A 25,070-nucleotide genomic window follows, 5' to 3' on the forward strand; every position below is an offset into this window, starting at 1 on the left:
AAAATCCAATAAGGAATATACTATTCTTTGGCCTGTTTTACAGATAAGGAAACTGAGGCAGAGATAAGTTATGTAACTTGCTAAGTTAGTGACAGAACTAGAAATCAAACTCTGTTTGAAGGCATGGACTGCTGTAAAGCAGTAAGTCCAGAAGGTTGTCATTTTTATTTTAAAAAGATTTTATACTATGTGTTTCTGTGTGTGTATTATATGCCTCTATATAAAATTTTTAAAGTCTGGAAGGATATGTGGTAACTGTTAATGGTTATGTAAAAGGAATGGGATGAGGGATTGGAGCCACATGGATCTACTTTCCACAACAGTGATTTTTTCAGAAAACGTTACTTCTTTTATAATAAAAATTTTAAATGGCTTAAGTTTAAAGATACTGGTATTATAAAGTTGTCCTAATGAAACAGACTTATTCTAAATTATTAACCATGAGTGGTAAGTGAAACCAAAATCCAAGATTGTAACTCTATGGGTTTGTAAAAGCATAATCAGTGAAAACAAAATTTTTGCAGCTGTTATTCAAAACACACGCACACACACACACACACTCCACAGAAATATCAATAGTAAAAGTGTTATTCCTCTTAAAACTAGAGAATAGGGCAGGATTATCATAAAAATTCTATGAGTATTCCAGTAAATATAAGTAGAACTATATTCTAGGACTAACCCAGCTAACCCACCAACTGATACATTTTTAGATATTTAAGAGCAGGCATATAATCTTCTTTATACCATAAATATTATTTGAACCATATGCTCACAAGCCTATTCCATGCTAAAAGTTCTGAAGTCTCTCCTATCTTCAACTTGAATCCTCTGAAATTACTGGGGGAAGGAGTTGGTAAAGTCACATAAAGAGAGCAGGAACTGGGCTATAATATAGTATAATATAGTCCAGAAAGGAAGAAACCCAGCTATCCTAAGCAACTGCCAAAGGTGCTAGAGCAGTCTGAATGCAGCCAAACTCATTGTCTGTCGCCACCCCCGCGACATCCTCCAGTGCTGCTCATTCTGGGAATGGGCATTGGGTTCCCAGGGAACAGGGAAATAGAGTTCTCTTAAAAAGCAACAGGAGGTGCTCAGGGCCAAAGGAGTGAGCTAATGCAGAGTTTGGGAGACTAAGCAGAGATCCAAATACTGGAAAAGGAGGAGACCAAGCATGAGTACCAAATGCAAAGTGGACAGAAGTGGCAGGTTGGGACTCAAGGCCAAGATCACAGAACCAAAAGCTCAGGGACAAGGCAGAGAAGGCAATTACCAAGCCAAGCTTATCTTGGTCATCTTTCCACTTTGCCCATGAGAACCTTTCCACCTTCCTCCTCCTGGCAGCTCTCTCCTGCCTCACTCCCATCCTTATTCAAGGCTTAATCTTAATCTCTCCTGAATCATTAAATAAGTAAATTGTTTTCTGGTAAAGTCACAATTCAGTATTTCTCATAATCATTCTCTCCTTTCTGTTTAACAGCCCTGTAACAGATTTAAGATAGCCACAAAGTCTTTGACACTACTCCCATCGAGAAGTAGATCTGTATCCTCATTCTTTGAATTTGGCAGGCTCTCTAACTGCCCTGACCAACTGAATATGACAGAAGTGACTCCATATCCATTTGCAGGTCTAGGCCTTAAGAAATTGACAGCTTCCTCTTGCTATTACTTGGAATGCTTACTCTTGGAAAAGCCAGCCACCATCTAAGCATAAGCAGTCTGATCACCCAACATACTGTGAGAAACCCAAACCACATGGGGAGACCTTGGAGAATATGACACCATGGCGTGGGGGGTTGGGAAAGGGAAAGAGACTGTGGAGCACAGAAGCAGCAGAGATGTGACTTAAGAAGGCATCTTGGAAGATGTTCCAGCCCCAGGTACTCCAGCAGATGCAACACCAGCCAAGTTTCTCCTGAATTCTGATGCACAAAATCATAAGCAAAATAAAATGGTTGTTTTAAGCTACTAAGATGTAGGATAGTTTATTATGCAGCAGTAGATAATCAGAAGACCACTTATACAAAGAGGAGTATCAGTGATAAAGCATCCTTCATTCACACCTGCCAAACTCACTGAAATGACTGACACTGTTGTTTAACAGAAGTGAGGATGGGAACCTCCCAGAGGTTCTACCCTTAAGAATCAAAACTATACAAGGGCTAGACGATCCCCTCTGCAACAGAGGTAGTAAGAGAGTAAAGACATGGTGGTCTATCATCAACTAAGCAGCCATCATCTTTGGGACTGGCTCTTTCTATATCCTCCCAATCTTTTAATAACTCAAATTCAGATGTACTGTTACAACCATAAGGCAACCTAATTCTTTCTTGAGCACTCCTGATGTTGCCCTATATTATAAAAACAACCTTCAAAATCTCAAAAACACTATTCCCATAGCAACCCCAAATTCTGAATAAAGATCCTTAAGAAAGTGTCATTGGCACCTGCAAGAATTCCTTTTCTCTTCTTTAAAGCTACAAAGCCTATCCTTTATTTCTTTGGCCTCTCTGGATTATGTTCTTTAATAAGCATTCTGACAAACCTCAGATTTTACTGAAGGTTTGATTTGAAAAACTGAATAGTTATGAATTGAGAACATCCTACTGCATTTCTGTTTCCAATACTGTCTTTGCTCTGAGTTCTGACATATTCCTGAGCCAGCCTGACCTGATCCCTATCTCACTCAGCAATGTCTGATCCCAGGCCTTTGTAGGTGGAATCAAAAGCCCACGTGCTAACCAGAATCCCAAGATTTCTGAGGAAGTGCTCACACTTTTCTCTTAAAGTTCTCACAAAATTGTTGCATAGCCAGCCCAGAAAGAGGAGGAGAGGGAAGGGCACAATGACCAGAACTCTATTCCACATCATCTCGGTTGAACTAAGCAAAGGCCTTAATCACGTGCCCTTGACTCTTGCCAAAAGAAATCTTCTTTCTTTAATATAAAAATGTACCAAATGACTAGGTTACCCTCAAACGAATGTAACTATTACTCTACAGACTCAAAATAAACATGTTAGAGGTCATGTGATATAATGAAGCAAGCATGGCAGGCTTCTGGACCAACAGTTTTACATTTGCCTTCTAGCTTTACCAGTTCTTTTATTCTATGACCTAAAGGAGCTGGTTCCAAAGCCAGCTTCCTCATCTCTAATACAGGACAAATACCACCTCTACCTCACATGGCTGTGGTAAAGACTTCATGAGATAAAAGATGTAACGTGCACAGCAAAGGGCCTAACAAACAGAAAGTACCAATGACTGTCAGTTCCTTTTCATTAAAAATATATTAAAAAGAATAAAATGGCTGGCAGCAGTTAATTCTGGTGGCTGCGATTATATGTAACAGTTAACGTATGTCCACATATACCATGACTACTAATTCTTAGAATTTTTTCTGAGTTTACACTCACTAAAAGGAACTGCCCCTGACAATTCCTTTTCATAAAAGATCTCATATACATAAGTCACATTGAAAAAAAACAGCAAAAATCTCTCAGAAACTCTTCCTATATCTGACCTAAAATTAAATTACATTCAAAACATCAAATGAATCAGATAAAATACTCAATTTTATTTATTTATTTATTTATTTATTTATGACAGAGAGAGAGAGACAGGATAGAGGGAACACAAGCAGGGGGAGTGGGAGAGGAAGAAGCAGGCTTCCCGCTGGGCAGAGAGCCCGATGTGGGGCTCGATCCCAGGACCCTGGGATCATGACCCAAGCCAAAGGCAGATGCTTAACAACTGAGCCACCCAGGCGCCCTCAATTTTAATAAGCTTATTTCAAAATCGATTTAACTACTACAATCACCTTAATGTCAGAATCATTAAACTTTATACATCTAATGTAAAATAAATATATTTAGAAAGCATTTCAGATGTTCCTTCTGAGAGATGTGCAAAGAGGTTTACACAACTTAATAAGATACTACTCAGATAAAATACTTAAGTACAGAGGCAACTTAAGTGTCAAAATCATACTGAAATATACTGAACTCAGAGGTATTCAGAACAGAGATTAAATCCTGGTTCACCAATCTCATCAAGCAAAATATACCTTGGGTACATACCCAATACAAAGTGCTAGGCCAAGTCATTTAAAAATATTTTTTAATTTATTGATTTTTATTGAATTATAGTTGACACACAATATTACATTAGTTTTAAGGTATACAACCGTGATTTGACAACTCTATACCTTATGCTATACTCACAAGTGTAGCTACCATCTGTCATCATACAACACTATTACAATACCACTGTGTGTTCCCTATGCTGTACCTTTCATTCCCATGACTTAAATATTCCATAACTAGAACCTGTACCTCCCACTCCTTTTCACCCATTTTGCCTGTCTCTCCACCCCTCCCCTCTGGCAACCACCAGTCTGTTCTCTGTTTATAGGTCTGTTTCTGCTTTGTTTTTTAGATTCCATATGAGTGAAATCATATGGTATTTGTCTTTCTCTGACTTATTTCCCTTAGCATTATACCCTCTAGGTCCATCATGTTGTTGCAACTGCCAAGATCTCATTCTTTTTTATGGCTGAGTAATATTCCATTATATATATATATATATATATATCTATATATATATATATATATCTCCCACATCTTTTTTTTTTTTTTAAGATTTTATTTATTTGACAGAGAGAGACACAGCGAGACAGGGAACACAAGCAGGGGGAGAGGGAGAGGGAGAAGCAGGCTTCCTGCTGAGCAGGGAGCCTGATGCCGGGCTCGATCCCAGGACCCTGGGATCATGACCTGAGCTGAAGGCAGACGCTTAATGACTGAGCCACCCAGGCGCCCCCCCACATCTTATTTTTTAAGATTTTATTTATTTATTTGAGAGAGAGAAAAGAGAGAGAACAAGCACTGGGGAGGGGCGGGGCAGGGGAGAAAGAGAGAGCAGCAGACTCCCTGCTGAGCAGGAAGCCTGATGCTGGGCTCAATCCCAGGACCCTGAGATCATGACCTGACCCGAAGGCAGATGCTTAACTGACTGAGCCACCCAGGCACCCCTCTCCCACATCTTCTTTATCCATTCATCTATCAGTCAACACTTGAGTTCCTTCCTTATCTTGGCTATTATAAATAACACTGCAAGAAACATAGGGATGTATATATCTTTTTTGAATTAGAGTTTTCATTTTCTTTGGATAAACGAAAATATTTTTAAATTTCTTTTTTTTTTTTTTTTTTTTTTTTTTAAAGATTTTATTTATTTATTTGACAGAGAGAGAGATAGCGAGAGCAGGAACACAAGCAGGGGGAGTGGGAGAGGGAGAAGCAGGCCTCCCGCCGAGCAGGGAGCCCGATGTGGGACTCGATCCCAGGACCCTGGGATCATGACCTGAGCCGAAGGCAGACACTTAACGACTGAGCCACCCAGGCGCCCAATATTTTTAAATTTCTAATTCTTGTTTTAGCAAAGAAGAAAACAGGAATGATTCCAAATCACACCAGATTAAATATATGGTGATCAGCTTATTTTGATGAACCTGTAGGTCGAAATTCAATTCTTCCTCATCCACCTTACTACCAGATGCTCTTTAAGAAGCAATGTCCTTGGCCCTTGGAGGCTAATTTTCAGACTGTGCTCTAGCTTACTTTTCCAACCTTTTCCATGTCAGGACATGCACGGAAAATGGTAACATCTGTATGGCACATGCAAATAAATTCAAAAGGCTTCTCAGGACCATATAAGTGGGATCCCCTTGGAGGCTACAGCCACCCTTAGGCTGGGGGAATCATTATCTCAACACATGTATAATTCATTCATGGTCCCTCTGATGGGAAGCTGTGCTAACCAATCTTTTACATGGTTATCTACCAATGTAGGAGGAGGTCTCCCTTCTGCTGCAATGCCCGCTTATTGGAACAACAGACTGGAAGTTCTCAACCACCTGAGAGAGCCAGCAGCATTATCTGGGAATCCAAGACACCATTCCTCTGAAGATTTCAAGTTTATAGTATTGACTAATGCTCTAATACCTATCAGAGAAAACAGATGCCCATATCCCCATTTCTACCCTATGTATAACTCTCTTAACCTACTGTAATTCTGTGACCCCAGGGAGCAGCCAGTCAGCAGCACAACATGAAGGAACCTAACATGAATTAAATTAAAAGTAAGAGAGAAGTCCCAGAAAACAGTTCAGTCTGAGTACTCAGATGGTAAAACAGCATTGATTAGTATGTATAAGGAGCAATCAACTGCTTAAAATGAAAATGGACCCAGACCATATCTGATTAGCTACTATGTACTGACTAAAAATGCTTTCAAGGCCACTTCAGCTCTCTGATTTCAAGGTTTCCCAAGCAGAAAAATAAATACAATAAACTATTTCCCTTCAACTGCCTTAAGTACATTTGTAAGACCACAGCAGATAGGAAGACAGAAACAGGCAGGCAAATAGGTTGAAGTATTACTACAAAATCACTTACACATTACTGCTCACACAACTAAAAAGTTAAAACTTTCAATCTTCCCTGTAGATACTCTTAATACAAAAATACATTTGTACAAGACTATTAGTTGCAGCATTATTTGTAACTGTAAAATACTGAAAACAACCTAAATATAGAAGCAAAAACATAGGAGAATGGTTAAATTCACTGTGACACATCCACAAATGGAGTACTATGAAGCTGTTAAAAAAAATAATAATAAGGAAAATTTCTACAAACATAGAGTGACATACAGGATATACTGATAAATGAAAGAAGCAAAGTCCAAAAGTGTATAGTTAGTTTGCTACCTTTTGTGAGAGAAAGATAAGAAAATACTCATGTGGGCGCCTGGGTGGCTCAGTCATTAAGCATCTGCCTTCGGCTCAGGTCATGATCCCAGGGTCCTGGGATCGAGTCCCACATCGGGCTCCTTGCTCAGCGGGGAGTCCGATTCTCCCTCTCCCTCTGCCCCTGCTTGTGTCCCCCTCTCTCGCTGTGTCTCTCTCTGTCAAATAAAAAAAATCTTTAAAAGAAAAGAAAAGAAGATACTCATGTATCTGTTTTGTTTCATTTTTTTTTACAAAAAAGAAACACAGGAAGAATAAATCCGAATAATTGTCTTCAAGAGTGGGTGGCAATGAGTGAAAGGATTGGATAGTAACACTTCTCAGTATAGTTTTAGCTTTTGGAACTATGCTAATGTTTTATACACTCAAAAAGGAAAATAAAAACCAGCAAGGAAGAGGTGAAAAAAATCCAAAATCGAAATCAAACACAAATGAACCCAACTATATGTCAAATAAATAATATAAGTATATTAAAGATGGAGGGAAAGTAACCCAAATGACTTTTGAACATAATACTTTACAAATTGTCAGCACATAGATAAAAAGAACCATAAACAAGTATTGAACTCTAGTCAAAAGGGGTTTCCTTTACAATGGTATGGGTTAGCAGTTCTGGAATTACTTTCTCTGATTATGGCACAGAGCAAACAAGTACATATGCTGAGGACAATGGGAACCAGATTTTCAATGTTGGAGAAGAGCATTACAAATATGAAAAGGGGCAAAACCAGACCTGTGGTGCTGAACTGGAATTACAAGTTTAATATGAACTCACACACACACACACACACACAAATAGATATAGACGTGTATTTATTTATATTTCTTAGCTCTTATCTGCTGAGAGATCTTAATTTACAAACATTATTCCCCACTAAACGGAATAAGGGACACTTGGAAAAATGGCTGATTCCAAGGCTGGGGTAGGCTGAGTACAAGATGAGCCTGGAGTATCTTGTGTCTGAAAGAAAGAGCTCAAAGAACAATAGGGACATGTCAAAATTACAGCCTAGGCTGCTCCCACTAGCCAAATCTATGATAATTTGGGCCTCAAATAATAACAATATCACAGAATAAAATAAAAATCTATGAGTCCGTACTGATACAATAAATGAATAAATAAATAAGTGGGAGGGGAAGGAAAGCTCTTCCTTACAGAATACTAATATATTTAGAAAAAATACAAGTTAAAAATTCAACATCTTAAAAAAAAATTCAACATCTTGCAACCATCCTAGTAATAAGTGATTCAGTCAAGAATCATCAATGGATGCTAAGTTATTAGGTGAAAGCCTGGTGAGGAACAGGATATATACATAAAATCTCAAAGTACCTCCTACAAGATACTTATTAATAGCAAAGGGAAAAATAGTAACTTTACAGTGGAATAACCTTGCAAATATTACCTTAATAATCAAAGTTAACATCACTAAAAATGAGACAAACCAACATCGTATACCTCTTGATATGATACCCTGAGAAGACACAACATTATTTTTGTAGTATTCCTACCAAAAAAATGCATGACCCGAAAAAAAAAAAAAAAAAAAAAGGCATGACCCGAATCAAATCACAAGGAAACATCAGAAAAACTCAGAATGAAGTACATTTTATAAAATAACTGAACTGTATTCTTTAAAAAATACCACAATCTCGGGGGTATCTGGGTGGCTCAGTCCATTGAGGGTGGGACTCTTGATTTCAGCTCAGGTCATGATCTCAGGGTCCTGGGATGGAGCCCACGGAAGGGCTCAGTGGGGAGTCTGCTTCCCTCCCTCTCCCTCTGCCCCTCCCCCAGTTCATGTGTGTGCCTGTTCTCTCTCTCAAATAAATTCTAAAAAAATTTAAAAAATAAATTTAAAAATACCACGATCTAAAAGATAAAAGCCAAGGAACTGTTCCAGATTAAAGAAGACTAAACCATTATGACAACAAAATGAAATGCCTGATTCTGGATTAGATCTGGGGGAGGGAGGTAGGTGTAACACAAAGGGGAAACTGCTGTAAAGGACATACATAAAGGACATTATTGAGACAAATGGAGAAATGTGAATATGGAATGTGCATTAGATAATACTACTCTATCAGTATTAAATGTCTGATTTTGATCAATATCCTACATTTATTGAAAAGAAACTCCTTGTTCTTGGAAAAAAAACAAACAAGTATTTATGGACAAAGGAGTATTTTATCTGCAAATTACTCGGGAAGAAAATATATAAACTGAGGGTGCATAAATGATAACGCAAGTGGGGCAAAATGTTAACAATTGGTGAATCTAGGTAAAGACTCTTAACTATAGAGAACAAACTGATGGTGACCAGAGGGGAGGTTGGTGGGGGGATGGGTTAAATAAGTGATGGGGATTAAGGAGTGCACTTGTGATGAGCACCAGTTGTTGTATGAAAGTGCTGAATTACTAAATTCTACACCTCAAACTAATACTACACTGACTGTTAACTAACTGGAATTTAAACAAAAACTTGTGTGGGGGGAAGAGTAGATGGAAGTTCTTTGTACTATTCTTAGCAATGTTTCTTTAAGTATGGAATTATATCAAAATAAAAATTTTTTGAGGGGCGCCTGGGTGGCTCAGTTGGTTAAGCGACTGCCTTCGGCTCAGGTCATGATCCTAGAGTCCCTGGATCGAGTCCCGCATCAGGCTCCCTGCTGGGCAGGGAGTCTGTTTCTCCTTCTGACCCTCCCCCCTCTCTCTCATTCTCTCTCTCTCAAATAAATAAATAAAATCTTTAAAAAAAAATAAAAATAAAAATAAATTTTTGAGATTAAAAAAATTTTATTTATTGCCAACTGAGAACAATTTTTTTACCAAAACACAAGGGAAAATGTTAAATTATCCATGCATAGAGCCAAACAGTTTTATGAACCCAGCATTAACTCCATTAAATTGATGCATAATGAACTAATCCAGTAAAAAAAATCCAACATATTAACAACTATAGGAGTCCAAATGACCTTACAACTGCATTTCTTTTACATATCCAAAGTCTGGCTTGTGATTTGGCTTCCTAAACAGAGTCACACCCTCTGGTTTACCTACTCTTTCTGCTGACTCTGATAATAGCAACAATATTTTGCTCTGTCCATAGAGAAGGTAAATCTGAGTTTGATCTTTTACTCAAATTAGAGTAATGCAAAATTTCAGTTTTAATGATTTAACTATTTGAATGTAACTAATAAGATCCATTTTTGATAGGACAAAGCATCTTGCCCTAAAACTGATTTAAAATATTTCATTTAAAAATAGATACTAAGGGGTGCCTGTGTGGCTCAGTCGGTGTAGTGATCTCAGATTAGTGGGATCAAGCCCTGGGTCAGGCTGTGGGCTGGGCGTGGAGCCTGCTTGGGATTCTCTCTCTCCCTCTCCCTCTGCCCCTCCCCCCACTCACCCCCCACCCCCGCGCATGCTCTCTCTTAAAAAAAAAAAAAAAGACATTAAATAAAATATGGCAAACCAACTTCTCTCTTATCTCCTCTCCCTCCTAACATCCATGAAAATTACAATAAAGGAATTAAACAGATACACACAAGGATAAAGAGAACATGTGAGGCAATCAAAGCACACAACAGACTTCAACATGTTTTTGGAAGTCAGGAAGAAGTTAGAGGAGCAGTAATAATCTTGGTAGTGCAAAGGAAGCTACAAGCTAACTGCCAGCAGAGAAGAATGCAGGTGGGAGGTGGCCCTGGGCTCAGGGACACTGGGCACAGCAGACAGCAAGTGGAAGGACAGGACTGAAAACAATGGATCCAAGGGCCGTAAGGAACAACTGAATCATGGAACTTCCTATACCCTGATGTCAGAACATCAGTGGCCAGGTGTACAGCCCCTAGAGGGAAGACTGAAAAACTGAACAGAGCTAAAAAAAAAGTTCTCATACAGACATCTTCAGTGTTACCTCCAATGAAGATGGCTTGTTCCCCCATTTCACAGTGAAGCCCACTGACAGAGCTTTTTAGTGCCTCACTCTTATATGAAGACAGATACAGATAAAACAAATCCTTGAAAAAACCTCTAGTCTGAGAGAATCATTTTATTTTAAGATTTTATTTATTTGAGAGAGCGAGAGAGAGAGAGCATGAGCGGGGTGAGGGGCAGAGGGAGAAGCAGGCTCCCCGCTGAGCAGGGAGCCCGACAACATGGGACTCGATCCCAGAACTCCAGGATCATGACCTGAGCCAAAGGCAGACACTTAACCGACTAAGCCACCCAGGCACCCGGAGAGAATCATTTTAAAAAGAAAAAGAGGAAGGGGCACCTGGCTGGCTCAGTTGGTAGAACATGCGACTCTTGATCCTGGGGTCATTGAGTTCAAGCCCCACACTGGGTATAGAGATTACATTAAAAAAGGAAAGAAAGAAGGAAAGAAGGAAAGAAGGAAAGAAGGAAGGAAGGAAGGAAGGAAGAAAGGAAGGAAGGAAGGAAGGAAGAAAGAAAGAAAGAAAAAGAAAGAAAAAAAAAGAAAAGAAAAAAGAGGAATCCAGAGGAAACAGAAACAATGCAGGGAGCACAGAAAACCTTTGAAACAAACAAATTCTAAAACCCCAGAGTAATAGGAAAAGATACTGCAAAACAATAGCAACAGGATGTATGAAGAAGCAATGATCAGAAAAATGAGAAAAAGCTCCTGAAAATTAAAAGTATGATTAAATATCAAAATTCAATGGAAGGCGGGGGGAGAAAAAAATCAAGGAAATATCTCAGGAACCAGAACCAAAGGGCAAAGAAATAAAAAGATTAAAAAATTGCAGTTTCTATCCAGGACACCCAACATTCAATTAATACGAGTTCCAAAAAGAAAAAAGAACAAATTAAGAGATGTAAGTACGAGGGGCACCTGGGTGGCTCAGTTGGTTAAACGACTGCCTTCAGCTCAGGTCATGATCCTGGAGTCCCAGGATCGAGTCCCACATCGGGCTCCCTGCTCAGCAGGGAGTCTGCTTCTCCCTCTGACCCTCCCCCCTCTCATGGGCTCTCTCTCTCTCAAATAAATAAATAAAATATTAAAAAAAAAAAAAAGAGATGTAAGTACGGGAAGATAAGTGTGCTATCAAACATAGAGACTGAAAGGCCCCTTGAGTACCCGTCACAATAGAAGAAAACTACCCAAGCCAACACACATCACTCTGAAATTTCAGAACACTAAGGATAAGAAAAATATCCTAAAAGCTTCCAAGAAAAACAATAAAAGGATATGATGGCATAGTAATCAGAAAGGTATCAGGTTTCTCAATAGCAACACTTGGAAGCCTAAAAACAAAGGAACAACACTTTCATATTTCTAAGAGAAAAATCTTTTCTAATACTCTATAGTAGGTCAAAACAATCAAGTATAAAATTAGAATAAAATTGTCAGACTTGCATGGGGTCAAAAATCTGCCTCCTATGAAAAGGGAGCTGGATGATGTACTCCAGCAAAACAGGCTAATAAACCAAGAAAGAGAAAGACATGGGATCCAGGAAATGGGAGATCTAATACAAGAGAACAGCAAGGGAATCATAGGATAAAAACTGTCCAACAGGCCTAGAGAACAATTAGTTCAAATGGGAGGAAGAAGACTCTGGAAAGGAGGTCTTCAGGGGGAAAAAATAGTACTAAGAGATTACTTGCTTAAGTATTTGAAAAATAATATTCATAGACATATGACAGATTTATAAGTATATCTGGGAGCAAATATGTAGAAGGTAAACTTTTTTAAAAAGCCAATTATTGGGGCACCTGAGTGGCTCAGTCAGTAAAGCACGTGACTCTGGATCTCCAGGCTGTGAGTTTGAGCCCCATGCTGGGTATAGAGATTGCTCAAAAATAAAATCTTAAAAAAAATTAAAAAAATAAAAAGGCAATTATTAACTCAAGGAAAAATAAAATTCAAGAAAAAGTAATCTCCATGTTAACCAAAACTTGTAATCTAATTATACTGAGAAATGGAAAAAGGGACAGAAGGTAGGATGGTACAAACACATTAATGTCCTCATTTACCACAGCAAGATGTCAAGAGATAAAGCCTAAAAGCGATAAATTAAGAAATAACAGTATATTACTTAGAAGTACACAGGTACTGGGGCGCCTGGGTGGCTCAGTCAGTTAAGCATCTGCCTTTGGCTCAGGTCATGATCTCAGGGTCCTGGGACGGAGCGCCGAATTGGGATCCCTGCTCAGCAGGGAATCTGCTTCTCCCTCTCCCTCTGCCCCTACCCTCCCACTTATGCTCCCTCTCTTGCTCCCTCTTGCTCTCTCTCAAATAAATAAAATAAAATCTTAAAAAATAAAGTATACAGGTATTTACCTGCATGAGAGAGAAAACTAAATAGACCTCAGCATGGTTGTCTATGGACAGTAAGACTGAGGGTGGAGGGGAGGAAATCGCTGCTGTGTTTTAAACCTTTTGATACTGGGGCGCCTGGTGGGCTCAGGCAGTTAAGCGTCTGCCTTCAACTCAGGCCATGATCCCAGAGTCCTGGGATCGAGCTTCGAATCGGGCTCCCGGCTCAGTGGGGAGTCTGCTTCTCCCTCTGCCTTTCCCCCTGCCTGTGCTCTCTCTCTCTATCAAATAAATAAATAAATAAATAAAATCTTAAAAAAATAAATAAACCTTTTGATACTATCTCTTAACTGTGTCTATGTATTACTTTTTGAAAACATGAATTAATCTTTATGTTTTTTTAAGATTTTTATTTATTTATTTGAGAGAGAGAGCACGAGTGGGAGGGGTAGGAAGAGGGAGAAGCAGGCTCCCAGCTGAGCAGGGAGCCCGATGCAGGGCTGGGTCCCAGGACCCTGGAATTATGACTTGAGCCGAAGGCAGACACTTAACCCACTGAGCCACCCAGGCACCCCATGAATTAATCTTTAAAAGGTAAAATGATAAAATCCTATCAATTCATGTAATTGCCCATGCCATTTTTTTCATCTTTAAAAAAAATATATGTGCTGAATCACTGTATTGTGTGTCTGAAACTAGTATAAAACTGTATGTTAACTATACTGGAATCAAAATTTTTTTAGGGACGCCTGGGTGGCTCAGTCGGTTAAGCATCTGCCTTCAGCTCAGGTCATGATCCCAGGGCCCTGGGACTGAGTCCCACATCCGTCTCCTTGCTTAGTGGGAAGCCTGCTACTCCCTCTGCCTCCACCATCCCCCACCGCTTGTGCTCTCTCTCTCTGACAAATAAAATTTAAAAAAAATTTTTTTAAATCTCTCACTTGGCATAAAATTTACAATAGCAGTTTATCATTTGAGGTATGCTAGGCACAAACTGAATTCCCTGTATACTACAAGTGGAATTTGCAGAGCTAATGGTATGTGTCCTTTACTACAGAATGTAATTTCAAAACTGGCCAAAATGTGTCATCTATATATCAACAGATCCAGTTACCTACAGAGCTAGAAAAGAGAGGGCATCTGGTCCTGCTGACTTCCCACATAGAGGCAAATTCTGATCCTTAAGGCTGATCCCCTCACTGGCTCAAGCATTTTATCCTATTTTGAAATTTCTGAAATCACTTTTCAACATGAAATGAAAACAACATATGGAAACAATGTATGTGAAACTACATAATCCCCAAAACAGTAAGGCACTAAATAAATTTATTATTCATTCTTTTTTTTTTAAGATTTTATTCATTTATTTGAGAGAGAGAGCACAAGAGGGGGTAGAGTCAGAGGGAGAAGCATGCTCCCCGCTGAGCAGGGAGCCCGAGCCGAAGGCAGTCGCTTAACCAACTGAGCCACCAGGCGCCCCTACTGTTATTCATTCTATCATAAATCTGACTTCTTCAGACCTACTTTGGTGAAAAACCTAATGAAGCTATTATGCTATATCTACTCTACCAGCCTTCAGCTAAATACTGGAACTGTGCCCCTAACTAGAAGGAGGGGAAAGGGTAGTGAGGAGGAGGCTTAAAACTACTAAAGCCAAAGTAGATTACCAAATCAGAGTCAAAATGGGTCACTTTTGCCTCCGGAAGACCAGATACAAATAACTACAGAAAATTATCAAGAGTTTATACTGCTTCAAAAATAACTTCCCCTATGAAGCAGATTATGCAGAATGAAAACAAAAGCCATGAATCACTTAAGAATAATTCTAACATCCACTATTTCCATTTATTTAATATAGCAAGATCTGATGCTATTCTGTGCTTTTGCCAACAGCCTGAGTAAACAAATCCATGGTTAAACAGTAGCGGGATCTTCAGAAGAAACGAATCAAGTCATAAATGTAAATACCACACAACTATTATTTCAAAACAATACAAGTATATGCAATATAAGATTCATATATATATGAATGAAGCATTCCCTCCCATAAATAAATAAAATAATTAAGAGGTTTAGGAACCTCTCATTATCAAAGACTTTAGTCAGGGAACAGTAGGTTTAATATCTGCATTGTATAACTCTCCTCCTAGTTTTTTCTGGTTATATAATAAAGGAAAGCAGTAAAGCACAAAGCAGTGGGGATGGAGAATACCACACTTGTATTTACTGGTGTGCTGGGAAATTTTATTCACCTAAAGTCAATGTGACTATTTATGAAGAAATGGAAAGGAAAAATATAAATTGGGCACATACTTATCTCTGCTTAACAGGCTAGATACCAAATATTACAGAAAAGAGGAACCTGTAAACTCCAATAGCTGTTCTAATTATTTAACAAAAACCAAGAGCTGGAATATGTTTTTTTTACAACCAGTAGACACAAATATTTAAAATCTGACCCACATTTTCCCTAAAATATCTATTAATTGTTCAAAGAAAAAACCCCACAAAAGTCTAAAAATGTTTTAAAATGAGGCTCCAAAAAGACTACACACAAACAAAGCACTTAAAATAACTGAAATGAAACTGATATAGTACATCAAGCTCTCAGAATTAAATTCTCATGTCATGAATGTCGAGCTCTGGCAGCTACTGCACACACATAAGGTGAAGCTTGAGTCCTTAGTTGGTACAGAGCAATTTCTCCAATGTTAATGCATCTCACAATTAACATTCAAAATAATTCAGGTGGAAGCTAGAGTAAATCTTGATTAAATCAAAGGACATTTTACTGTGTGGCACTAAAATTAAAAATCCTCAATCAATAACCTAAGTACTAGTCCCAGAGACTCTAAGTTTTAAATAGTTCTTTTAAAAAAATATGTTATATGAGAGCATTTCTCTAACATGTTATCTATCAATTTTCCCAGGAAAACATTCTATAGCAAAAATTGTTTCCTTGAAACAGCAGTATGATCTTCAAAAACTTTTGTCAAAATATTACCATCCCAATATTGTACAACAAACGTTCAAAACAAAGGAATGGACAATAATCTATTATTTAAAAAAGAAAATCTGAGCATGGTCAGTAAGGACAAAGATTTAAAGAGGCTAAAACGATAAGTGTAGTATCTTACAATCAGTTAAATTAAACCTGCAGGAATATGACAGTTAATCACCAGCCTGCTCTTCCTGGTGATGAGATAGTACAAGAACAGTCTATAAAATTAAGAGTTTTCAGGGTGGGTCAAGGATAAACGGGCAAGCAGATTTCTACAGGGCTGTCTTAAACCTAACTACAAGAACAACAAAAAATATCAGGACTGAATGTCTACTCAAAATGGAAAATAGCCCACTGAAAGCTATTTAATCCTAAAGCAGAATACAAAGTCTTCAGATAAAATCCAGTTGGTTATATCTTTTCAAACACATGAGCTGTTCATCATAAAAATAAACTCTCAGAGCGCCTGGGTGGCTCAGTCACTTGAGCGCCCACTCTTGGTTTCCACTCAGGTCCTGATCTCAGGGTCGTGAGATGGAACCCTGAGTGGGGGTCCCCGCTCAGCGCAACACAAAGTCTGTTTAAGACTCTCTCTCCCTCTGTCCCTCCCACTCCAAGCTTGCTTGAGTGCATGCGCGCTCTCTCAAAATAAATAAATAAATCTTTAAAAATAAATACTCAATTCTCACCTAGCATTTATTAATCATGAAGCACTTAGCTCACACAAACATTAAGACAACTACAAACATTTTTTAATGTCCAAGTTTAATTTCAACAATAGTTTTCAAAATCTGAAATTGCCTTTCTAAGCTCATCTGCATTTTATACATCTGTAACCAGCACACATACATACTTGTCGGTACTTAAGAGAGGAAATCTGTTTTAAGCTTTGTAGTCTAAAGACTATAACTAACTTTTATAAGAAATACAATTGGAAAATCTTAGAATATAACTAAATGGAATCAACAAAGTACACTAGCCTAAAAGCAAAGATTCAAATAACCTTTGAGCTACCAAGAGCAAAAGCAAAATTCCATATCTTAAGATTTCCCTCCCTCCCCCCATCCCAGAAGAAAATACCTCCAAGAAGACTGTCCTCTCCTAGAAACAAAATAAAAAAATGAGAAGGGGAAACTTCAAGAACAGAAGCACATTTAAAAAATAACCAAAAGCTAACTGCACTGAGAAAGCTGGTTTATTATATCTGAACTCAAGTAATATGAATTTCAGCCAACAAAAAAATTAGATCTGAACTATAATGAAGTAAATTCAAAAACAGCAGTTTTCTTCCAACTGTATTACCAATCTTGTTCCAACTTGCCTGCACTTTAATCAATAAATAGAGGAATGACTAATCAAATACAGAATTTTTAAATAAATTATTTTCAAAATGTGGAATTTAAAACGTATTTCATGTCAAAAATCTTCAAAGGAATTATTTCAAGCATGTTTCCAAACACTTTAAATCCTTTAAATTATTAAGCACTAAGTTACTGGATGACAAAATAAAGACCCTGCTTTTTAAAAGGCAAGCTAAAAGTATGGTTTGAATGGTATTTGAATCTAAGCTTTGGGCTATCTCTAATACCCCCAAGCATCTTAAGCAACTCTCTTAATCTTTGTCTCAGTTTCACAATCCATAAAACAGGAAAAACTACAAGGATGGGCAGTTAATTAAATTAGTCAGGATTAAACGCTAGCAAACTTCTTTGAAGTTACTTTATGTTGTTCTCCATTCTCCTCCTACTCAGTAAAACTAATAGATGAGAAAACATCTGGAATTACTATAGATACTAACATCTGCAGACTCACAGCAGTTAAAAGATGATCTCTACATACAAGTTTCTAAGCCAAAGATCATTCGAAACCCCCAAAGATTCCAGGATACAATGGCAATGAACAAGTTTTAGGTAAATTTCCTTTCAATCTAAAAGATACCTACCCTTACCTACATTCTCAAATCAGACTTATTATGAATCGCAGAGCATCTTGAAAGGTCTTGGCACAAAAAAATTCTAGGTAAGATGAACAAGCTGTTACTGATATTAATGCTATTCTCACCATTCTAAACTGTCAATCAAGTAAGCTTCATGACAAATATACCCTCCAAAAAGTACTAGCCCCTGCTGAGAATCTAAGTACTTCCTTCTAAGCCATCTGTCCAGGAAAGCTCTATTAAAACACCCAGAATGCAGTTGCTCTCATGTCTAAAGGAGCTATGAATAAACATGAAACACTAAAATACATTAAACTGTATACATTTTCCACTTCAAGCACCGATAAACTACCTACCCAACTCTATTCTGAGGCCTAGGTTGAACACAAAACCCAGCGGTAGGTTGGTGGGAAACTGCACTAATCAAAGGGAAATAATATTTTTTTTTCCAAAGAAGGAAAAATATATAAAATAGCTCAAGAAAGAGAGAAAAGCTCCAAAAGAAAGAAAAAACAAAGTTAGGGGGAAATGTACATATAAATTACTCCCTGATGGAAGAGGGACTCAATTAAATTTTAAAACAGGAATTTAAATTACTCGCTGAGCTACAAACTAAATTACTCACTATTCTGCTTACTGAGCTACAAATACTATAAAACGTATTTCTAAATCTAGTTTCAACAATACAAAAATGAATCTATTAAATTCCAGTAAAGAAGGAAATTGCATAAATTAAAATGAGGAAAAAGTAGGATGTTATAAAAGCTAATCCTGTAAAAGCAAGTAATGATGAGAAGGAATTATTTTGAGAATAAATGAATAACGGGAAACCGAAACAAAGAGTTCACATTCTCCCCTCAACCCCATCCTTTCTTCTGCTTTGGACATGAAGGATATTCTTTGTATACTACTAAGAATACCATTTAGAAAATAACATCTGATCAATGTGTCAAAACTTCACAACAGCAATGCCTAGACTACAGCCTCTTCAAACAAACACATGGAGCACATTCTAGACTCTAGATCTTTCACATCTACTACCAATTATTTAGAGACTTTACTGAGGCTGGTTTAAAGTTCTGGGGGCCGGGAGGTAGCACTGCCAGAAAAACTAGAAAACAATTACATTTGACCTAAGCTTACAAATACTACCAACACCTAGGTAAGCAGTCTGGGGAGAGCATGGGCATCATTTCTGTGTTTGTGAGTTATCCCGGTTGGATAAGATTGGGACTCAGGTAAGATTCCCGCTGGGACATCCTTAATGTTTATTAGCTTCTAACTAGTGTCGTAAGTGCAATGCCAGAAATTGGAAATCTCAGTTCTTCTGTTCATGGCTTTTTATTCACCGTACTTAATAAACTTCCTAATAAATCTTTGCCAGACTTAAAAACAAAACAAAAAAAAACAAAAAAAAACAAATACTACCAACAAAGTTTAAGTTCTTCAGAGAAGTATATAAAATTCAAATGTTAACCTCCAGAATTAATGTGAAAAAGTATCACCTGTCCACTGATTTTTAACTGCCCCATCCACATATACACTAAAAATGTCCACCTGCCCATCTATAAACACAGAATGTCAAAAGAACTCAATTCCATTGCGGTAACATTGCAGAAGGCCACTTGCTCATAATCCAGTCAAAGTTTACCTTACAGAGGAAAATACTGGGAGTAAAGACTGGTGAAAGCATTCTAGGGGGAAGTTCACTTTGTGTTTATTTTCAACATGAAGTTTAAGACCATTCCAGCCATGATCTAAATGGAAGAAAGTTCCTTCATTCATTAAGCAAGTATTTACTGAGTGTCTTGTTACACGCTAAGCACCTAATAAATACCTCAAACAGTGCTACCAAAAAGCAGTAAATGCATTTGACCTAAGGATGAACAAATGACTGATCCTATCTAGAAAATGTAATCTACTGGACATACAAGAGTCTTCTTTAGATGGAGGGTTGTGAGAGAAATATGACACAAAATAACCCATCACTGGATCAAGGTAATTTCTCACCTTTATCGCAAGCTTTATTACGAATTACAAATTTATTTCCACTGGCAAGGATCAATAATCAGCACCCCAGCTTACTGAATGGATCGTCAAAAAAAAACCCAAAAAGGCGGGGTTCTCTCTAATATCCACCCCAAACTGCAGAACATTTACTTTATTTATATTTACTTCACCTGGGTAGAATAATGTAAGGGCAACCGTTTACTGGAAAATTAAAGAGGCATTCTCAGCTCTTTGAAGAATTAATCAGGGAAAGTTCTCATGCCTATACTATTAAAATATCTCCAATTTAACTGGCTATTCTCTTTCACCCAAACCCCTGAGGTCCAAATGCTTATTCTTTGGCTTTCTTTAGTTATTAAAACAGTGGTGTTTAGGGCATCGTTTTAAACAATTTATGTTTTTTCCCCCTCTATTTTACCACTGGTTCAGTCCTTTTACCCACAAAAATAATAAATGCCCAAGTCTCCAGCTTCTGAAAATAACATCTGGTATGTGCACATAACAAAGATGTTGAGAGAATGTCCTAGTTTTTATTTAAAACTTTTTCACTTAAAATGAGAATGCCTTTAGCAAAGATTAGACATAAATGTTTTTACCTTATTAGGAAATTGCTATTTTCAACATTTACCTTAAACCACAACATGGATTTATCTTCTAACCTGTTAGCTTCCTGTCTCTCACCAACTAGATTAGACTGTAACTTTTTTGAGAGGACGGGATGACTGGACCCCAACAGAACTGGACCTGTTCCCAGCAAATGTATTTCAAAAACTCTGTAAGTCTCCACAAAGACATACATGTTGCTAGCCTTCAGGATTTCTCTAATTTTTTAAAGCTGTTTTGATTAGAGCACTTGTCCTTCACTGTTACTATAGATGTATACTAGTAGATTCTCAAAGTGTGGTTTCCAAAACCCTGTCAGGGAGTATGTGTAGTCAAACCATTTTCATGAATAATATTAAGATGTTACTTTTATTGTTTACCCTCATTCTCTCACAAGCACACAGTGGAGTTTTCCAGAGGCTACATGATGGGTGATATCTCAAGAGACCGAATGCAGAAGCAGATATGAAAATGCAACTGTCTCCTATTAAGCTAGACAACAAATAGAGCTGCAGAAATGTAAAATAATGCCACTTTCCTCATTAAATTTTTGTTTTGAAAAGTACAGTTATTTTCCATAAACCATTATCTCTATTAACAGGTAATGGATTACTGTTATTTGTAAATGATTTAATAAAATATATTTAAAATTTTTGTTTTAATTCTAGTACAGCAAATATCAATAGATACAAGCCATACAAAGGCTGAGTTCTCAATAATTTTTAAGTATAAAGGGATCCTGAGAACAAAAAGTTTGAGAACCACTGCAATACACAATTACATAACCTAATACACAATGCCTTCCACAGATAAGAAGCTCAAGTCAATGGTGAAGTATAATTACTTCTTACACCCCCTAATCTTGTTGAGTAATATATCTCCTTGCAAAGCATAATTCCGGCATAAAGCCAGTCTGTCCTAGGCCCTATTAAAGGGGCTTTAGATATTTAAGTATGTGGAGTCCTATTTATAAAGATGTTCTGGCCTGTAATACCACCTATTACTTCCATAGTGTACAGGATTTTCCCAACATTTTCATAAAAAATTACTTTGCTCATCCTAGCAGCAACCTGTGAAGTAAATGTGAAGTATTACCCTTTTTTACAGATGACATAATGAAACTGATGCTCAAAAGCAAAAGAACTACTTGTCCAAGGATGTACTGCTAGCTAGGAGAGCCTAGGATGTTGGCCTTTTGCAATTTGCTTGGCTGCCTTAAGGCTGTTTCACTGTGGTGTAATTGCAGGCTCCCAAAGAAAACAAGGCAAGGGCATTACTTTTATTGTCCCAGTGCCAAAACAGGGATTTTTTTTTTTCCTCCTTAATAAGAACGTAATCAGACTCAATACCCGGTCACAGCATTATTTAACACACTGGCTACCCTTTTGGTCCACTACTCAAAAAAAAAAGGAAAGAAAGAAAAGAAATTCAAGAGTGTTAGGGAATAAATACCAGAATACATATTACTCCAAGATGATGAATTAGTTAAGGATTCACAAATTTACTAATCATTTAATCACTGAAACAGGCAGGCAAGAACAAGATCAAGCTCAATACAATAAGAGATTCTATCAGTGAATGGATGCCAAGAGGTTAAAACGGGAGGCCCAGATGAAATGGGCTCAATTCACAAAATATGGACAGAAGAAAAAAAAAACACATAAAGTTGTAAAACTAGCTTTATCGGTTCTACAAATCCAAGCACGTGACTAGCCACCCTAGTAAAGCAATGTCAGAGACAAACTTTGTTGTAAGATGCATCAAGATGCCATCCTTCTCCTGGGAGAGAAATGACCCCATCCTTACAGCTAGAGATACTGGTTTGTTCTTGCTATCAGCACAAGTCTCTTAGTTATGCTCCATTTTACCTTAAGTTCCTCAAGAGATACTCAATTTTCTGCACTCTTTTCCACAGTCAAGTGGACTCCCTGACTGACAAAGGCAAGACTGACTCACAACAGGATACGCGCCACTTGCATAAACTCTTTTCGTTTTGTAGATGCTTGTGCCCAGTGAGGCCATCTTTAAATTTGATGTGAGTTTACCTAGAAAAAGCCAGAAGTGTGCTGTCCACTTAGTATTCCTGAAGTTTACTACAGATGAGCAAGAGCATCATTCCTCATAAGATACGCTTTTCCTAGTGTTTACTTTGGTCATTTCTTTTCAAATCTCTTGGGGAAAAAAATTAAAAGTTACAGTTTTAGCTCCACAGCAATAGCTACAATTACAGCTAATGCACCCCCAATCAATTTGTAAAGCAATTTGATACACCTTATTTGTTTTTCCATACTCAACATTCACTGTGGAAGATAAATTCTTAGGTGAGAGCTAATTTGTACAAGTTCCTGTACTCTCATTAAAAAAATTCCAATACTGCACTGTAAAACCAATTAACCAGTTAATCTTTAAAGGCTTCATGCAGAAAAAGATAATTTGACTTTACAAAGTCATGCAAAGCATCAAACCTCTGAGAGCTCCACGAAACTGCAGTTATTTCTATTCCTTACCCTAGAGTACTTTTTTCTTTGTGGCGTTGCCTATGTTTTTCTCCAAGGACATAATCACCATTTAAGAAATAACCTGTCAAAAGTGTTAAGGCATTCTCCAAACTATCTTCCCAGCTCCAAATCACAATGAAAAATGTCACACACCTAAATTGTTCCACTGCTTTTTTCCTTTATTTCTTCAAATGAACTTAAGATTTTTGAAATGCACAATTCAAATTTTACACTACACCCCAAGCTACCATTGATCATATCAAAGCTAATAAACAAAGACTCTAGCGGCGGCACCAGGGCCCTACCAGGAAGTAATCAAAGCAGTGTGGCTGGTGCGATCCTAAGTCGCTGGAGCAGACAATAAGAGGGCACTGGGGCTTCCAAAGAGCCCGGCAGAAGGAGTTAAGATGCTGAAGTAACGCAAAAGCATTACATAAACCTAATACCTGTTTTACAGCACATGAACTTGGGAATCCTAACCCAATTTCAGACAACCCAGAAGATCTGAACAGCAACTCGAGCCGCCCCTCCAAACCAGCGGCTGGCTCAGCCTCCTGAGCTTTTTAGCCCGTAGCCTGTTTTCAAACTTCACCCTCCCTGGCTGATGAAAGACTCCGACCTCCGCCGCCCGAGTTCCGAATTCCGAGCGCCTCTCGGGGCTGAGGATTCCCACCTGGCGTGGATCGAGTTGCCCGAGCCTGCCGGGAAGCGAAGGGAAACGAAAGGAAGCGGGGCCGAGGAAGCGGCGAAGGGCCCCGGCGCGTCCCGCAGCCCAGACAAAGCTGCGCCGGGAGAGCGGCGCTTTTCTCGTGCGCTGGAGGAGGGACGCAACCCGGGCCCCGCCACACGTGCGGCCGCATCGTGGGGGGCCGGACACCCGCCCCCACAGCCCCGGACCCCGCAACACGGGTGAGCACAGCCCCCCAGCAGGGCGGGGCGGGGGGGCGAGCTGCCGGCCAGGCTCCCCGCCCGCCGCTGCCCCCACGCGCTCGTGGCCCCCGCGGGCTCCCGCCCCTCTCGGGCCTCTCCTCAGCCGGCCGGGCCGTCGGGCCGCGGGAAACAAAGGAGCCGCCGCCGCTCCACCCGCCGCGCCCGCCCGAGCCCGCCTCACCGCGTACCCCTCCCCAGCCGCCGGGCCCGGCTCGCCCTCACCCCTTTCCGGGTCCGCGCGCCGGCCGCCCGCGGCCCCTAGACGGCAGGCCCGGAGAGGCCGGGGCCTCGGGTGCGCGGCAGGGCCGCCCCGGGGCCGCACTCACCGCTGCAACACCAGGACGACGGGGAGCCGTTGGGGAACTTGGCTGAGTCCGGAGCGATGCAGACGCTGGAGCTGAGGTGCGGACACTCCATGGCCACGAGTAGGGCGGCGAGGAAGACCGAGGCTCGGGGACCTGGAGACGTGAGGGCGGAGGGGCTCCGAAGGCTCCGTCTGGGCTCGCTCCTCGCCGGGCGCTCGGCCGACGGCGGCTGCGTCCCGAGCCCTTGCGTCAAAGAAAGCAAAGGCTTCCGGGCGCCGGGTTTTCCCACCCGCCGTCTCCAGAAGCCCCGCTCCGAAGAACGTGGAATTCCGGGATCCGGGTTCTACCGCCACTCCTAGGCTGAAGGCTTCCGTCTTCCCAGGCCGGCCCTGCCCCGCCCCCAGACAGGCCCCGCCCCCAGACCCGGCCCCGCCCCCGCCCACTCCCGCCGGGTGGGGTCCCGGAGCGCGCGGGCGGGTGGCCCTGAGATTCAGGCTGCGTTCGCGAGTGACTTCCCAACTCTGCCGCACGGGGCGGCCACGGCTTCTCCCCACCCCTCCGCACGGGTAAGGGTGGGGCGCCAAGCCCCGGCACGCCGGGCAGGTCCGCTGCGTTTACCGCGGAGGAACGAGTGCTCTCAGAGAAGACTGATCCTGCGCGTGGTGTGGTGGTCTGACGACACTGTGGTAGAAA

The 25,070-nt window shown here is 39.7% G+C and overlaps 1 protein-coding gene across 4 annotated transcripts in view; it reads right to left on the reverse strand.

The window, feature by feature from the left end:
• The window catches only part of USP3 (ubiquitin specific peptidase 3), a 108,471-nt gene extending 83,691 nt beyond the window's left edge, over window positions 1–24,780 (reverse strand). Inside the window, exon 1 of one of the 4 annotated variants that reach the window (XM_036081139.2) lies at window positions 24,399–24,780. In XM_036081139.2, the coding sequence (XP_035937032.1) occupies window positions 24,399–24,489 (91 nt within the window). In that variant the 5' untranslated portion in view covers window positions 24,490–24,780. Of the gene's footprint in view, window positions 1–23,815; window positions 24,036–24,294 lie in introns of those variants that run through there. The other 3 variants (XM_036081140.2, XM_078079243.1, XM_036081137.2) reach the window with 3 other exon arrangements.
• Window positions 24,781–25,070: the final 290 nt, after the last annotated feature.

This window comes from Halichoerus grypus, chromosome 8, assembly GCF_964656455.1.
Source record: "Halichoerus grypus chromosome 8, mHalGry1.hap1.1, whole genome shotgun sequence".
In the NCBI taxonomy this organism is placed as follows: domain Eukaryota; kingdom Metazoa; phylum Chordata; class Mammalia; order Carnivora; family Phocidae; genus Halichoerus; species Halichoerus grypus.